Raw genomic sequence first — 18711 nt, 5'->3', positions numbered from 1 at the left:
TATCACAGTGCCTTTTTAGAGATCCCCTCATCATATTATAGGTTTGGAGGACTTTCATTAAATAAAATTTTAAATTTATTTTTAATTCCCTTTTCCCTGCTTATTCTCTCTCAGCCTGGTCCTTCCTTTTCATTAATATGTATTAAATCCATGTGATGTGATTCTGTTCCAATAGTATGGGTATGTATTTGTGTTCACAAACCTACACATACAGACTTATCTGTAATTAATTCACTGTACCCTTATAAAGAGACTTGATAGAGATGTCAGGAAGATCTCACTTCTGGGTGGACACCATTGCCCAAGATCTGTGCTTTAATTTGAAGATCCACTAACCCAATTTAATCTTCTCTTCAGAGTTGATTGGATTTAAAGAAAGAGACATGTTTTAATCAGACTCACCTGAGATTGGTATTTAAACAGATTTATATATCTGTCAGTTCATAAGCAGGAACTCATATGTGCAATGATCAAAGTATGGTTTATATCCACTATCCAAAGTACTTGCATCAAGGGTACCCAGTGTTTCTTGGAGGTAAGGAGTCTTAAGGAATATTTTATTATCCAGATCTCAGTGAAGTCATCCCTGTCCCATAGAAGAATTTGCTTGCCTAGTGACTGTACTCATATCAGCCAATCCAGAGTTTTCCTTTCTAGGACGGTATTGATAAAGAGTGCCAAATCTACTTCTCTTCCCTGAGCTGACCACCCACCCCACCCCATCTTTCACAGTGTCTTGGAAGTTGGGACAGGTCTCGATTCCTTACATACCCCTGCCTCATATCACCTATACCAATCTACTTTACTTTTTTTTTTAGCTGCTGTTTACTTATATGTAAAATGAGGTGAAGATAATACCTTCCAGACCAAAAGTAGTCTTTGTGATGACTTATTTCAATAAGACCCCAGTGGATGTTTGTCATTGCCAATTTTACTGGATTGTAGCATTTTAGAACTCAAAAAGACCTTCGATGTAATCTTGTTCATTTCCTTCATATTACATTATAGATTTTTTAAATTGTGATGTGTAGAGTTTGTGACTTGCTCAGAAATCCATATCCAGAACTAGAAACCCACTTTCTTATTCTGAATAGCTATTCTCATATGTTTATGTCTTGTCTTGCCAGTTAAATAATTTAAAATCCTTAAAGATAGAGACCATATTTGATACTACTTTTGGATCCCATAGATTGTGTTTTCAGAAGTAAGAAACTAAGAAACTTTTTTGAGGAAAAAAAATTTTTAATAGTCTTTCTGTTTTTATTTTGATACGATTTAAAATGTGCACTCTAATTTTGGATGATCTGAAGTATTCATCAGATCTTTTAATAGAACAGATGATCAAAAAAGATGAGAGTAACAATATGAGGACATTTTTTCTGATGAATATGTGGTTATATGCTATTCTTTTAAAACAGCTATGTAGTTGATGTTTCTCATTTTCCTAATGCTTTACCCACTAAAAATTTACTTTTTTTTCTTTTGAGTAGACCAAAATTATTTATATTATAAATGAATGTTGGCAGTTTTTGGGGGGGGACTGGCACATAACTGAAGATCTTAGATTGATAGCTGTTGGTGGGTAAGGGGCTTATTAACATCTCCATTATTAATATTTAAGTGGAATATTCATTTTGCCCTTAAGTATAACTTTGTAACACCCTACAAGTTAACTGAAACACAATAATCACTAATTGTTCCAAAATAGGAAGAAGAAAAATAACTAGCTTTTCATGGTAACTGTATCAGATTAGGACAAGACTGGTATAAAGTTGGAGTAGTTCAAGGTTGTACAAAACTTCTTGGAAACACAGATGACATGTCCTTTGAAGCAATGATAGGGAACAAAACACCTTTAAGAAGGAGTAGATTTCATGAATACAATTCAGTGCATAATTGCCAAAATGCCTGTGTGCAGGGATCCCTAGTGTAGAGTTTTTTAATGAAATGTTAGGTATGTTATTTTCATGTTGACATTTTTAGAGCCCCTGGCTATGTCACGGTCCAATTGGTTCTAATATAGTTATCTTTTACATCTTGATGGTTTTGCTTTTTTCCGTTCTTGATTTTAGGGCTTAAGACATAGAATAGTTTATCCAATAATTTAGAATTAACACATTAATTAAGATCATGTCAGCGAGTTGAATGTCTATTATATAATTTGGCTCCAAGACTTTGTTCAGATCTATGTCAATGAGACTTACTCTGACTATGACATTCGATACTGCAACCTACAAACCCCTCCCTGGTGCCCTTGATCCCTCATTCCCTGCCCTATTATTTATTCATTTTCCCCTTAGTACTCAATATCTTATTATACCATATAATTTATTCCTTATTATGTTTATTATTTCTCTCCCCATTAGAATATCAGCTCTAATAAAGCAAGGATGTTTGTCTCTTTTGTTCAGTGGCATACTGCTATTGGCTACAATAAATAGTGCCTTAGCACGTAGGATGTGTTCAACAAGTATTGGTTGAATAAAAGAATGAATACATTGACAGGCTATTTTTATGACTCTACCACTGTCATTATGTAAAGACATTGAGTGATTATGAACCTGTCAGAATTTACACAAAGTTCTTCCATGCTACTAGAAACCATTTTATTGGATTTATGTAACCATTTTATTGGAAAAACCACACCTCAAAGATATAAAAATGAAAGCATTTTCCCTATAATTGCCCATCAAATATACTATGATAGTCTTCCCCCACCCTACTCTCCCTATGTTATCTTCTTAACTAGATTCTGTGATTTTCATAGCATCTTTTGATTTTTATAGCATTTTATTCCAGTCATTGAAATTGAGTCCTATTCATTGTACAACTCCCAAGTCCAGCCTAATTCAGTTGTCTTCTTCCCCAGCACATGTTTGACCTCTGGCTCCAACACTTGCAGTTAAAAGTGGAAGAGTCTAACTCAAGAATATCTCCACCTGCCACCCATTTTAAGCACCAGCCACTGGAAGGTTGAGCAGTGCTGGGAAGGATGGAAAACAAAGCTTAGGGCTTAAGGTCTCCTTATTCACCTGAATGAGGCTACAAGACTTTGGATGTTGCTCTTTTGGTAGCTGATGTTGACTGGACATTGGAAGCCCTCTGTGCAGCAGGCATTCACATACTGCTTCTCTCTTGACATGCATGGGCTCTTCAGAGGGGCCTGCAGGGGTCCTAACTGCACAACTCCCTCCTTTTCATCTTTTCTGTCACCTTGCCTATTGCTGCCTTGTCTACAGAATCTACTCTGCAATGTCTTTCTGCTGGGTCTGCTTGCCCCAACTGGCCAGATTCTACATGGAGTATCGGCAAGATCAAGCCCAAACAACTACTGTTTCTGTAGTATATATATCTTTAATTAAAAATGTCAAGCATTAGATTGTGTGTAGCCTAATAAGTGTACCCTAGAGGGTATCCTAGTAAGAACAAGCAGCTCACAATTAGCAATTCCAATGATAGGCGTGGAATGAAACTGAAAAAATTGGATCAACTTTATATAATTTATGAGAAACAAATAATGCTTGTGACAAAGGACATTTCAAATTATGTTTGATTGTCTTTTCCCTCAGCACATATTAATTTGGTGAGAGTTAGAGACCAGGAGGAATATTCCCAAATTTGAGAAACAACCCCAGAATTCACAGATATGTGGATAATTGAGAACTGACAAATTTTACCAATGAGTAAAATGAGCATGATCTTTTTAAACATATATTTCTAAACTGTCAGTTGTCTCCACATCTTAAATGCAGACTTCTGTCTTAAGCCTCTTCTCCAATCTTCAGTAACATTCCTTCTGAGTCTCCTCCCTCAAATAATCTGTATGTTATTAAATTTTGTCATACTGTTATTTTAGGATAAGGAACAAATTTTAGAACTTCAAACACTGGAATTAAATAGTCACTATTGAGGATTATGAAAAACTTGACAAGATCTCTCCTGTGAGCATGCAACATACCACAGGAGCAACGCTGATGCTTGTCATGGGTATGCAGCTACTTGTTAATGTACTTCCGGAAATGCAAGAACTTGCTCTTAGATTTTGATATGCTTGTGTGTTCACTGATCCTTTTTCAAGAGAGGTGAAGTGTTCACAGATTCCTTAATATTAAGGTTGAAAATTCTTATGAGAAATAAAAGTCAGTTTTGCCATGAAAATACTGATTCACCTCATAGTTTACATACTTAGTGCATATATAAAGCATTATATTCCAGGCTTAACATATAGCTTAGATACATTAATTTTGCTGTTGAAAATATATATTTTGGACTGATTGACTCTTTACCTTTAATTTTTTTGTTTTAATATTAGCATGAAGCTAATAAAGAATAGTTTTTCATTTCATGAGTAATGCCCTATAAAAAAAACTCTGCTTACTACCAGAGTGACACTTAACAACTATACTAATATTATTTATTATTGAAGAAAGAAAGTCAAACTACATGGAATTTGATAAATGCAGGAGATAAGGATTGAAACCAACATTTTGATGAGGATTTTAGAGCCCTATCCCTAGAGATGTTTTAATAGATAATACTGAGGCCCATTGTCCTGCTCATATCTTGAAATAAATGTATAATTGACACAAATTATGTCCCATTTAGGTAGGAAGACTCTAAAATAGATCTGGAGATTAGTACCATCTATGAAAATAGAGTCAAATATATCATCATTATTTAGCGTTTTCTATGTCAATAATTAATTAATTTCTTAATGCCCAAATTACCTATAAGGAAAAGCCTGTCAGTGGACATATTAGAAACATACACAGTCGTCTCCTAAGGTTGATGCTGAATCACATGGACTTTAGTAGATACAGTCCCTACAAGTAACTGCTCTTAAGAATTTTTCTCCAATAATTTGCTTCTGTTAATACACAGGACTCATCTGATGATGGCAGAATATTTTATATATTTTTAATATTAGTATATAAATTTAAAGTTTTTTATAGAAAAAAAACTTCACTGCTTTATAGTATGGCAACTATGCAAATCTATAAATTGATTCTTTTGTCTCCTTGAAAAAAGCTGACATGAGATTTAAATAACGTGTATTTTTTTCTCTTAGAACAGTAAAAGACACACTACCAACAAAATCAATAAACCAAAAAATAAAAGCAAAAACAGAAAGCCCTCTTCACAAATTTTGAGCATCATCTACAGCTTTATGTGGTGAGAGATACAGCTACCATTCTTGAGTGATTCAAAAAGAGTCAAATGGTGTTGAGCTAAATTACAACCCTAAATGCATATTGGTGAAATGAGATGCTGATCCATTTGCACACTAATGTGCTATTTTTAAGTCATGCATCATAGCATCTTCAAAGAGGCCTGTCATAATTATGATGGATTAGACTGCAGAGTCAGTCCTAGATGCAGTAATTGTTTCACAGATGCTGCCTATGTGACTTGAATTCATAATAAATTATTGTCAGAGAGGCGGGAGAAGGAATGAAATCAAATACCAAAGGAAAACTGCTATAGCTAAGCCTGTTTTGGTCTTAGGAAACCAAAATGTTAGCTGCTAGTCAAAAGACCAGTATTTTCATAGAAGTTTGTACCTCTGACATAGAAGTTGAAGGGTGACATACTTGGCATTTTCAGTCTCTGTCTCAATATCTTACTTTCTTTCTTGCTTTCTTTCTCTCTCACATAGCTTTTGATAAATTATGCTCAAGCATTAGCTGAAATCATAGGGTGACCATAACATATTTTTGCATGTTCCTATATATATTATATTACCTGGTGATAATTTGACCTTTGGAATTTCCAACAAAGTTGGTGATATTTATGGCTGATAAAACTATTCTTTTACATTCCTTAGAAAGCCATATTTTATGGGAAATATTAGACTATTAGAATAAAGGGATAAACATAAATAATATAACTAATAGGATCTGAATTGTGATATTTTAGGTTGTGATTTAATTGACATCTGTCATGTAGGTAAATAATTTCTCAATCTGCCTCTTTGGGCTTTCAAAAAATTCCAAAGCTAATTTTAGAATTTGAGTGTTATATTTTGTCCATTTTTTAATGTTTATTTATTTTTTGAGAGAGACAGACGATGAATGGGGGGGAGGGCAATAGAGAGAGGGAGACACAGAATATGAAGCAGGCTCCAGGCTCTGAGCTATCAGCACAGAGCCTGATGCAGGGCTCGAACCCACAAATCATGAGATTCTGACCTGAGCTGAAGTAGGATGCTTAACTGACTGATACACCTAGGCACCCCTTATTTTGTCCATTTTTAATGTTTAGGTCACATTGCCTTTTTTGATAGACCTATGAAGAAACCTCATGCTGTCCCACATAATCAAAAATCGTGTGTGTGTGTGTGTGTGTGTGTACAATTTAAATAATGAGCTATTTATTGCACTTTGATTAGTGAAGATAACTGTTAAAGCAGCTAAGCATATGCCATGTCTTTTCCTAGGTTAAGGGTTCAGTAGTCAGAACAGTTTCTGTAAGTCATTTGTTGAATATTACTCGATTTTTAGAACAATGTACTCTACCAAGTTTTTTTACATAGTCTTCCTCTGTACTTGATGACTACTGATATATTCTACTTAAGACACTAATTCTTCTGCCTCAATGATGTTGATAGACATGCTGATGAGCGTTCATTGTTATCCTTTTAAAACTGATTTTGACTTAGTGGGATGTGTATTTCTTTCTTACTAAGGCAAGAGAGAATGAAGTTAAATTTCATGAGACAGATTTGGGTTGATGGTATGCAGACCCTGACAGCTAGTGCATTTTCCTTCTCCTATAGCCTGTGGCTCCTGAACAGTCATGCTACCTTACCATAACCACAGTCCAGGGTTAATACAGGACCTGTACATCTTTGTGTTAGCGCTACTCCATAGCACTTGCACTGAGTGGGGATTCAACTAATGCTTGACTGTATGTACAAATGAACTAATGAGTATTGAGCTATAATTCTCTCAGTGACATTACCAGGGAGAGTTATAAATTGTCCTCAAATATTTTAAGGAAAAAATGATCAGCAAACCCAGCATTGATTGCAGAAGGAATCCAGAAAGGTGGCACAGAAGGGATCAGAATAACTGTAGCAGTTTCAAATTCCATGTGCTAAATGTTTACATTTTCTTTTTTATCCTTTTCCAATTAAATGAAGTGGTACTTTGAAATACATGCACAATGCCCTTAATTGTGCCAATAATTACAGGCCTACAGACATGTAAACAGAATCCTTTATTTTTTCATCCTAATCCTAAAAAGACTCAAATGTTGGTGAAATGAATTTATTAACAAATTAAAACCTTCTCCCTGAACTATATATTTTTCTTGATATTATGGAGCTACCAGTCTAGCCCCTGTGAGAGAGATTATTTTGATGCCTAACCTTGAACAAATCATTCAGTTTTTACATCTGTAAAATGAGAAAATGGAACCAGATCCTTTCTTATACTCTGGAATGTTTTATACGTTGTTAGAACCATCATCATCACATATTATTACTCATTTTGGATATGCATTATAAAATTTCTTAGCTTTCCAAAAGTTTAAAATGCAATTCAGTAATTCTGAAACAGAGCAAGAGTTTCTGTTGTCCAGTACTATCCTGGATATAAGACTATCAAAATAATATGTCATGTATTTGATCTCGGGGAACTTTTTATTCCATTTCAAAAAAAAAAAGACAGCAATAACACTGGTTAATATTTTGGTAGCTCTAACAGCAGTGTGTTAGAACCAGCTCATAACAGTTTGTGAGAGCAGATTGTAAAATTTTCAAGAATTTTGTGAGCTGAAGGTTGACAGCTTGAAATCAGCCATGACCCATAAGAGTATACCGTAAAGAATTCATTTTAAAATTGTAACTAATTACTATAACATGAAATATCGACACCATGAAAAACATCCTCAGGTAAGCTTAAGCTAGTCACCCATACCAGATTTACCAGAAGCTCTTCTGACAATACTCTTACATATAAACTTCTTAACAATTTTACAGAAAAAAATGCCTTAATGTTGATTGGACAGTGTCCTCTTAGGTGAGTCACTGTCCTTATTGTAAAATTGAGATTCCTAAAATAAAAATTCTCTTTCCTGACTTTTATAGATATAATATTATTTGGCATAAGTTACCATACACCAAACCTCCGAGAGATAGCATTACTTTAAAAACCATTTGAATATTTATTTGCACAAGGGAATATTATCCTGTATATTACAGTAATTAAATGTTCTGTAGTATAAGACAAAATAAAAGATATTTTATCTCAATCCCAAAAAACTCAGCTATGAGAATTTAAAATATTTCTAATATCACCTATAAGACCAGATATGAATGAATAAAAGCTATTTGTATTTCTAGGCTCTGAGAAACAAAAGGAATGTCACACAAAAATCTCTATGGCGAAAATTTACATTTATTCAAAAAGTTTAACTTCAGAAAAATTTTTCTTTTTTCCCTTAAACTTGTAAACACAACCTATTAACTCAGTTTTCAATGATTACCATGTAGATATCTATAAAAAAAAACCATCTTAGAAGATTTTTTTCTTTTATATATAAATTATTGACTTTAGTAAGCTTGGGAAAACTTTATGTAAGTGACACTGTAAAGATAGCATCAACACCTTTTAAATATTTCTACAACGAGCAAAATTAACAGGTCTCATTTCTTCTTTTTTTTAATTAAATAATGCTGAAAGAAAGAAAGAAAGAAAGAAAGAAAGAAAGAAAGCAAGCAAGCTCACCAGTGTTAGTATAAAATCACCAGTGCCAGCATAAAATTAAAAGTGTGCTGTGCAACGGGATTACTGCATCATGCGATATTATAGGATATATACACACACAATGTGATTTGGGACACATCGAATTGGAACAAAATTTTTTTTCTTCTTTTACAATGACACTTTATTGTTAAATCAATAAATTTAAATATGTTCAAAATTAGATTCATAAACCAATTGCAAATAATCCTCAAAAAATTATCCTCCTACTAAAATGAAAAAATACCATATAATTTTCCTACTCTCCTTATAAGTTAACCATTTAACTTTTCACATACAGTGGTTGTACTCAGTAAAGAAATTGCTGTCACAGACAGAATAGTTCTGCTAATAGTTTAGTATTTAAAGACAGCTATTGTGTTTAAAGCTCCATATTGAAATAAATTTCATTTTAAGTCACCTTCATTTCTTCTTAGGAACTCTTATGCTCATAAAAGATTTGCAAACTCCATCTGTTGTAATTCTGCCTTTGACACTGCAAAGAATATCCAAATTATGTGCAATAGATCATAATAAAGAATAATGTGTTAAATGCTTATAGTACTTTATATCTAGAAAATTAAGAAGAACAATATATATTATATATGGAGTCTGCATGTTTTATATAATACATAACATAAATGTATGTGTGTGTATGTAAATACATTTTGATTGGTATGAGTGTAAATTGATTTCACAGTTGCCAAAAGAAAGCATTATTGTTAAAGTATTTGGAAAGCTAGTTGACCTAGTCTCTAAACGATTTATCTAGGCTTATTTCTTTTTTCCTTAATTTCTGAAAAGTGGTAGTGGCCCTGATTTTGCAGGAACTCCTTATATCAAACACAGCAAAGCAATTTTCATGATTCTAGAACTACAGTTTTTTTTTTTAATTATTAAGAATTATTGATGATTAAGAGTATTAGTCTAAAAAGAAAAAAAGTATTAGTCTAGCTCAGAGCTGTCCAATAGAAGTACAACATAAGCCATATGTGAAGTTTAAAATTTTCTTGTACTCACATTAAAACAAATAGGGGCACCAGGGTAGCTCAGTTGGGTAAGTGTCAGACTTCAGCTCAAGTCACGATCTCATGGTCCATGAGTTTGAGCCCCACATTGGGCTCTGTGCTGACAGCTCAAAGCCTGAAGCCTGCTTTGGATTCTGTGTCTTCCTCTCTCTTGGCCCCTCCCCTACTCACGCTCTGTCTCTCAAAAATGAATAAACTTTAAAAAAATTTTTTTAAAAGTAAAAAATTTTGGAACAAGTGAAATTGCTTTAATGATATATTTTATTTAAAATATCTACAATCTTATTATTTCAATGTGTAATAAATATTTTTAAAAGAGTTACATTCTTTTTTTTTGTCCAGTGTTAGTTACACTTATGGCACATCTTAATTTTTATTCACCATATTTCAAGGGCTTAATAGCATATGTAACTACTAGCTATGCACATCTAGCCCATCTCAACATTTAGTAGGAAGTTGGTCTAACAGAAATAAAGATATCATTTTGCTCTGTTGTTTTCTTTGTCCAGTAGGAATTATGACTTTCTAATTTAAGTTCTATTTACTAATTACTATACCTGCCTAAAAGTTACAAAAACAGTAATAAAAAGCAGTTTCCTTCCCAGTGCTATTCTCTAGACTATCTGTTCTGTTTTTCAGACACAAAATATTATTACAAGTTTGTTGTAAATTCTCCCAGAGCTGATTTGATACTTATTTTTGTAACTGTACAGGTTGTGGCATTCTTATAACACTGTTCTTCAGCTTGCTGTATTTCATTTAATTACTTAGAAATACTTGCACCTGAAAATATAGGTTGTTGCCAACCATTTGCTATTGCAAAAGATTGTTTGTACATCATTTAACATATATATGAGCATATTTGCTAGATAACTTCTTAAAACTGAAGTTTCTATGAAACTCTGTAGATTATTGCTAAATTGCTACTAATGGTATTTATACTAGTTTTCATTCCCAAGAACCACACAAGGGAATGTCTGTTTGCTTCCTCACATGATTGCCAACATTGTATATTATCAAACTTTTGACCTTTGCCAACTTGAGAAAAAAATTGTATCTTGTTGAAGTTTTATTATATTTTTTTATTTATGGGTGATCCTAGATATCTCTTTAAACATTTAAGAGCCATTTGCATCTCATTTTCTGTGAACTGTCCATGTATCTTGGTCATTTGTATATTCAATGACTGGTCTTTTCCTTGTCAATTTGTCAAAGTTCTGTATATTAAGCAAAGTTTTATATGATTTTTAACTTTGCTTATGAGTTTATTTTTGCATGCATAAATTTTACAGAGTTTTACAAATAAAACTAACAAGTTTTACTTAAATAGGTCTTCTACATTTCTTTTTAAATTTATTCCTAGTGTTTTAAGAATATTTTTCCTGTTACAGTATTTTATTCCACAAAAGTTTCTGACTGGTTTTTGCTTTTCTATAACAAGGCTATTGATTTTTGTATTCAGCTACTTTACTGAATTCTCATAAACTGCAACAGTTTTTCAGTTGATTCTCTTGGTTGACCAGTATACAATCTTATTATCTATAAATGATAACTTTAGTGTTGCTTTCCAATGTTTATATCTTATTTCTTTTTCAATTTCATTTGTCTTGGTTAGTAACCACTGACTATTTTAACAAAGCTTTTTTATAGCCCAAAGGGAAAATAGCCTTGATTTTTTTTTTCCTACTTACATCCTTAAAATAAATGCAATGAGAAAAACTGAGAAAATAAAGCGTGCCTGTATTGTGAATGGGGCCGAATTCACTTTGTAGGATGGATTATTTATGTTTTTCAGTGCTCATTTCTTCTTGCACTCTAATCATTTGGACTTTGAAATCTCCATGAGTATTTGCCTTGGAAATATTTGAATTAATGAGTGAATGAAGAAATGAGCAAAATTATATCAATTGCTCACTCTATACTAAGCACAAAAATGAACAGAGTATTCCTTTTTTTTTTTTTTTTAAGATTTATTTATTTTTGGGAGAGTGCAAGGTGGGGAGAGGCAGACAGAGGGGGGCAGAGGATCCAAAGCAGGCTCTGCACTGACAGGCTGACAGCAGAGAGGCCAATATGGGGCTCAAACTCATGAACCATGATATCATGACCTGAGCCAAAGTTGGATGCTCAACTGACTGAGCCACCCAGATGCCCCCAAAATGAACAAAGTATTCTTAAGTTCACAGTCCAGTGTGCAAACAAAATAAAATTGAGTATGATATGTTCAGCAGTAGACCGTATACAAGATATAGAAACAACATAGGAATGGGTGTGATTAATTCTCTTGGAAAATCAAAGAAGGAATCCTAGGGGAAGTGATATCTGAGACCATTTTAGAGGGACGTATAGGGATCACTGGACAAATCTCGGGACTACAAAAGCATTCTAGGCCAACAAACAACAGCACGAATGTCTGAAACAGTTACCATGTTTGGGTATTTATAAGCTATTGTTATAGTTGGAGCTTCAGACGTGAGAGGAAGTAGGAGAGAAAAAAGAAATCTGCCAATGAAAAACCATTTATATCAGGCAGGAATTGTCAGTAGAAGTGGGCAGCCAGCCCCTGTGGAAGAAGACATAGAGTCACCTAGAAATGACATTTTATAAACTACACTTTTTACCCCATTCCATTTCCTGGGAAGTTAACACTAAAGGGAGCATGCCTGGTCTTTCAGGTGTGTGGGTGAAAGAGTTTGAGAACTACTGATGCAGGCAATATGGAGCCATAAAGTGTGTTAAAGGAGAACATGACATCAGATTTGCATTGAGAATATTCCCTTTGGTAACAATTTGAAGGAATCTCGAAGGACTGGAGAGAAGACAGGCTGGGCTAGGGAAGAAACCTTTTAAAAAGCTACTGACTGCAACAGATAATGAAGTGAGATAATATTGGTTTGGCTACCAAGTAGCAGTGAAGATAATTCAAGGAATATGTAGGAAATGGAATTAATTGGATATGTAAAGTACTAGAGAAGAAAGAAAGGAGGTAGTCTTTCTTGTTCTTAGCATTTTTACAGAAAGAATTTGGGAAGGAAGTTGATACTATTTACTAATGCAGTATGAACTTACCACCTTAGCTGGTGATTTTAATTATCTTTGTTCTCTATGACCATGAATATTTGAGAGCTGCTGGGAAGACAAGAATAATCAGATCCTGAGTAGTTATTGGTCGTCCCTCTGAAACATGAAAAGGAGTATCATAGTTTGCTAAGTCTAGGAATTTTGATAATATTAAGGCCATGATTATTCTCTAAGATTTATTATTAGTGTCAGATATGTATTAATGCACTTCAATTTCTGTTTCCATGCTCTTTAGAATTCATTCAGAGGGCAGCCTTGTGGATGGCCCCGAAGCAAGCCTGATGGAACAGGATAGAACCAACCATGTTGAGGGCAACAGACTAAGTCCATTCCTGACACCATCTCCTTCTCCCATCTGCCAGACAGAACCTCTGGCTCTAAAGTTCCAGAATGGAAGCCCATTAACTGAGAGACCTTATCCAGAAGTAAATGGAGACACCAAGTGGCAGTCTTTCAAAAGTTATTATGGAATACCCCATATGAAGAGAAGCCAGAATAGTCGCGTGAGTCCGGACTTTATACAAGAAGGTAGAGGGTATTCCAGGTGCTTGCAGAATGGAGGAATAAAACGCACAGTTAGTGAACCTTCTCTCTCTGGGCTTCATCAGAACAAGAAATTGAGACAAGACCAAAAGGCTAATGGAGAAAGAAAGAACTTCGGGGAAAGCCAAGAAAGAAATCCAGGCAAAGGCAGCAGTCAACTGAATGTCTCCGACTTGAGTGATAAGAGAGAATCTGCAAGCTCTGTAGTCCAAGAAAATGCAGTTAAAGATCTCATCAGCTTTTCAACACATAACTGCAGTAGGTCTGAAAAAGCAGAGCTTCAGATTCTGAAAGAGCAGGAGGAGAAAAATGCTAACTACCATGACAAGAACATTATATTACTTCTTACAAACAAGGCAGTGCTAATGCCTAATGGTGCTACAGTTTCTGCCTCTTCCATGGAAAACACACATGGTGAACTCCTGGAAAAAACACTGTCTCAATATTATCCAGATTGTGTTTCCGTTGCGGTGCAGAAAACCACATCTCACATACATGCCATTAACAGTCAGGCTACTAATGAGTTGTCCTGTGAGATCACTCACCCATCGCATACCTCAGGGCAGATCAATCTCCCACAGACCTCGAACTCTGAGCTGCCTCCAGAGCCAGTTGCAGTGGTGACTGAGGCCTGTGATGCTGACAAAGCCAGTAAGACAGCTGCAATGGTAGGGACCTGTCCCTTTCAGAAACCAGAAACACAAAAATCAGTTTTTGAGATATGCCCGTCTCGTGACGAAAACAGTAATATCCAAGGAACCGCAAATCTAGTATCTGGTGAAGAATTCTGTTCAGGTTCCAGCAGCGATTTGCAGCCTCCTGGTGGCAGCTCTGAACGGTATTTAAAGCAAAATGAAATGAATGGTGCTTACTTCAAGCAGAGCTCAGTGTTCACTAAGGATTCCTTTTCTGCCCCAACCACACCACCACCATCACAATTGCTTCTTTCTCCCCCTCCTCCTCTTCCACAGGTTTCTCAGCTTCCTTTAGATGGAAAAAGCACTCTGAACGATGGAGTTTTGGAAGAACACCATCACTACCCCCACCAAAGTAACACAACTCTTTTAAGGGAAGTGAAAATAGAGGGTCAGCCCGAGGCACAGTCATCCCCGAGTCCTAATCAATCTACGCATGTAGCCAGCCACTCTCTGATGCTACCAGAAAGGCCTCAGAATAATTGTGTCAACAAGAATGACATGCGGACTCCAGGGACAGTGACTATTCCCTCGTGTTCTGAGAAAGCGAGACAAATATCAGAACGCCTCAAGCATAACCCACCAATGCTTGGCAGCAGTGGGGATCCACAGGACCACTGCCAGCAGTTGATGGGCCACAAAGAGCAAGATATTCCGAAGGGTCGAGACAAGGAGCAAACACGAGGTCTTGTGCCCCCAGCACAGCCCTATCTGAAACCAGGGTGGATTGAATTGAAGCCCCCTCACTTTCATCAAGCAGAATCCCATCCAAAATGTCATGAGGCATCACTGCGGTCAGTTCTTCAGTATCAGTCCAACCCCTCCACTCAAATGACCTCCAAACAACACACTGGAGATTCCAACCTGCCTGGGGGGCTCCCAGGGCAGGCATACATCCAGAAAACAATGCAGCCAGAGCAGAGGCCACAAAGGTACCAAGGTGAGATGAATCAAGGGCAGTTTCGAGGTACAGTGGACCAACAGCTCCAGTTCCAAAAACCCTCACTTCAGGTGCACTTCTCTAAGACAGACCCTTCATCCGAAGCTCACGTTCAGTCACTGTGCACCCCTAGGTTTTACTTTCAGCAAAGACCAGATCCCCAAACTGAGAAACTCATGCCCCCAACATTGAAACAGCACTTGAATCAGCAGGCTTCGGAGACTGAGCCATTCTCAAACTCGCACCTTTTACAACACAAGCCTCACAAGCAGGCAGCACAACCGCAACCATCCCAGAATTCACTTACCGCTCAAAACCAGCAGCAGCAGCAAAAATTACAAATGAAGAATAAAGAACAAATGTCCCAGACTTTTTCTCACCCCCAAGGCAACAACGATCAGCAAAGAGAAGGATCATTCTTTAGCCAGATTACAATGGAAGAATGTTTCCGTGGTGAAAATCAGTATTTGAAATCAAGTGAGTTCCAGACTCATAATAGTCAAATGGGATTGGAGCAAGTGCAGACTATGAATAGTAGAAATTCCCCCTATGGTCAGACCTTGAAATCAAATACAAGCAAACTACAGATTTCTTGTTCGAACAGTACACACCTAGCTCCAGAAAATAAGGAACACACTATCAATTCTGACCTCTTTGCAGGAAACAAGACTCAAAATTTGCATCACATGCAATATTTTCCAAATAATGTGACTCCAAAGCAAGATGTTCTTCACAGGTGCTTTCAAGAACAGGAGCGGAAGCCACAACAAGCTTCAGTTCTACAGGGATATAGAAGTAGAAACCAAGACATGTCTGGTCACCAAGCGGCACAACCCCCTCAGCAAAGGTACCTGATGCATAACCAAGCAAATGCTTTCCCTGTGTCTGACCAGGGAGGAAGTCACCTTCAGACCCCTCCCCAGAAGGACATTCAAAAGCATGCTGCTCTACGGTGGCACCTCTTGCAAAAGCAAGAACAGCAGCAAACACAACAACCCCAAACTGAGTCTTGCCATAATCAGATGCACAGGCCAATTAAGGTTGAACCTGGATCCAAGCCCCATACCTGTATGCGCCCCATGGCAGCACAACCAGAAAACAAAATGTGGAAAAAGGTAACTAAGCAAGAGATTCCACCCCCGAGTTGTGATAATGTGCAGCAAAGGAGCATCCTTGAGACCATGGAGCAACATCTGAAGAAGTTTCAGGTCAAGTCATTATTTGACCATAAGGCTCTAACTCTCAAATCACAGAAGCAAGTGAAAGTTGAAATGTCAGGGCCAGTCACAGTTTTAACTAGACAAACCACTGCTGCAGAACTTGATAGCCACACCCAAACTTTAGAGCAACAAGCAACTCCTTCTGCAGAAAAGACACCAACCAAAAGAACAGCTGGTTCTGTTCTCAATAATTTTTTAGAGTCACCTTCCAAATTACTAGATACTCCTATAAAAAATTTATTGGATACACCTGTCAAGACTCAATATGATTTTCCATCATGCAGATGTGTAGGTAAGTGCTAGAAAAGTACTGAGACACATGGTGTTTATCCAGAATTAGCAAATTCATCTTCAGATATGGGATTTTCTTTCTTTTTTAAGAAATCTTGAGTCTGGCAGCAATTTGTAAAGGCTCATAAAAAGTCTGAAGCTTACATTTCTTGTCTTTAAATTACAGATGCTTCTGCTGTGCAAGAGAGAACTTCACTTACATTGTTTTTCCAAAAACTTAAAACAATGTGCATGCTCATTTTTCCTCTAATAAAACCCTTTAAAATACAAAGGTATCAGTTTTAGATTAATCTGTTTAACTCTTTGTACATCACCTCCTGGAGAGACACCTAGACAGTAAAAACATCTATTAAAATGAGAAAATAACTGCTAATATGTAAACTCATGTAGGAGCTTTTTAATATGTATTAAAAATTCAAGGTTGACTGTATTAGTGGTTTCACAACATTAATTTCTACATAAGTGGGAAGTTATTATCTTCAATCTTGGTGAGTTGGGGGAAATTGTAATGCTGACGTTCTGAATACTCATGAAGTTGCCCTTTCTGCCTTGATAACCTTGAAATATTGTACGATTTATATTCATTTTGATTCTATTTTCTCTTTAAAGTTTTATCTTCTGATAGAAAATATGTTTTTTTCCTTTTCTCTTTTTTTTTAAACAAACACCTTTTTTAAAAAAAATTCAGGATATGTAATAGGTCCATTGGAATAGGGAAACCATCTTGCCAATAGATGCATAAATATATGTATATATGAAGACTTTATTACAGTTCCTCAACTTGGACACAGTAGAAGGCATTTGAAAAAACAAATGTTAAACTAATGTGGCCAATGGTCCGCCCGCCTTTTCTTATTCCTCTTACAACGGGACACCCCACATTTTATAGAAGAATGGAGGGAGGATCCATACTGCCCCTTTGTGTGGTTAATATTAGGTTGCCTCAGGGGTGCAGTCATAGACAACATTAGGTAAGTTCTGATCATCTGCAGTTTCTTCTATCATCCTAACCTCTCCTCCTACTTTCCATCTTTGGTAGTTTACAAGAACCTCTTCCTTTTACCTGACCCTCTCTCCAGTATTTTCTCTCATCAAATTATTCTCAAGTACATACAAATATGGGTCTGGATTCAATATTCTTATTTTCAAAACTCAGCTATTAAATGTTGAGGGGAAACAAGAGGAGAAAAAGGTGCCTTGACAGTAAAAACTGAGCAATATCCTGGGGTGAGAGAAGACAGGAAATTTTATTTTCAATCTTTTAACATCCAAGTATCAGGCAGGCTTCTAGTTAGCTATAAAATTTTGTTTCAATTCAAAAAACTGAATTTTAGTTGGTATTACATATAATCTAATTCCCTCACTGTTTTGTTTAGTTCCACTTATTTTGTTTAAAATAAATAATTTCTTATTCCGTATCTGAAATGTAATTTAATATATTTTTATCCAACAGCCAGCATGTACATATACTTAATTATTTGGCACATTTTCTAATAGATTAGTCCATCAATTTATTCATTTTAAAGAAAAAAATGTTTACAGTCACATTTAGGGCCCTTAATGTGCAGTTGGGGGATAAGCTTTGTGGATGTAGCCTTTATATTTAGTATAATTGAGGTCTAAAATAATAATCTTCTATTATCTCAACAGAGCAAATTATTGAAAAAGATGAAGGTCCTTTTTATACCCATCTAGGAGCAGGTCCTAATGTGGCAGCTATTAGAGAAATCATGGAAGAAAGGTAATTAACGCAAAGGCACAGGGCAGATTAACGTTTATCCTTTTGTATATGTCAGAATTTTTTCAGCTTTCACATACAAAGCAGTAAACAATTGTAAATTGAGTAATTATTAGTAGGCTTAGCTATTCCAGGGTTGCCAGCACTACACACTGTGCTATTCACCAGAGAGTCACAATATTTGACAGGACTAATAGTCTGCGAGCTGGCACAGGCTGCCCACTTGGAGATGGATGCCAGAAAACCCAGGCACGCACAAGAACCAGCCAGCCAGCCTGCCAGGCGCAAGGGTGCTGGCACCGGCTGCAAAGACAGGCCCCACTCTGGCTTTCCCACTTGATGATAAAGGGTCGCAGAAGAAACAGCGGGGAAATGTGGCACAAGAAAGGAGCCGTTGAGTTAAATTCACCTAGAGCTGTAAACGAGTAGTT

General features: G+C 36.0%; 1 protein-coding gene across 5 annotated transcripts in view; it reads left to right on the top strand.

Annotated features, from left to right (window-relative positions):
• TET2 (tet methylcytosine dioxygenase 2) overlaps positions 1-18711 on the top strand; it is a 134801-nt gene that overhangs the window by 72811 nt on the left and 43279 nt on the right. For 3 of the 5 annotated variants that reach the window (XR_008296217.1, XM_015062617.3, XM_053217087.1), the window contains exons 3-4: positions 13089-16543; positions 18193-18283. Coding sequence is in view for 3 of the 5 variants with exons in the window: in XM_015062617.3 (XP_014918103.3) it covers positions 13135-16543; positions 18193-18283 (3500 nt within the window). In the remaining 2 variants the exon portion in view is untranslated. The remainder of the gene's footprint in view (positions 1-13088; positions 16544-18192; positions 18284-18711) is intronic. The other 2 variants (XR_008296216.1, XM_027061817.2) reach the window with 1 other exon arrangement.

The sequence above is a fragment of the Acinonyx jubatus genome, chromosome B1 (assembly GCF_027475565.1).
Source record: "Acinonyx jubatus isolate Ajub_Pintada_27869175 chromosome B1, VMU_Ajub_asm_v1.0, whole genome shotgun sequence".
NCBI lineage: Eukaryota > Metazoa > Chordata > Mammalia > Carnivora > Felidae > Acinonyx > Acinonyx jubatus.
Note: the sequence above shows the minus strand (reverse complement) of the source record. Positions and strands in the feature narration are given on the sequence as shown.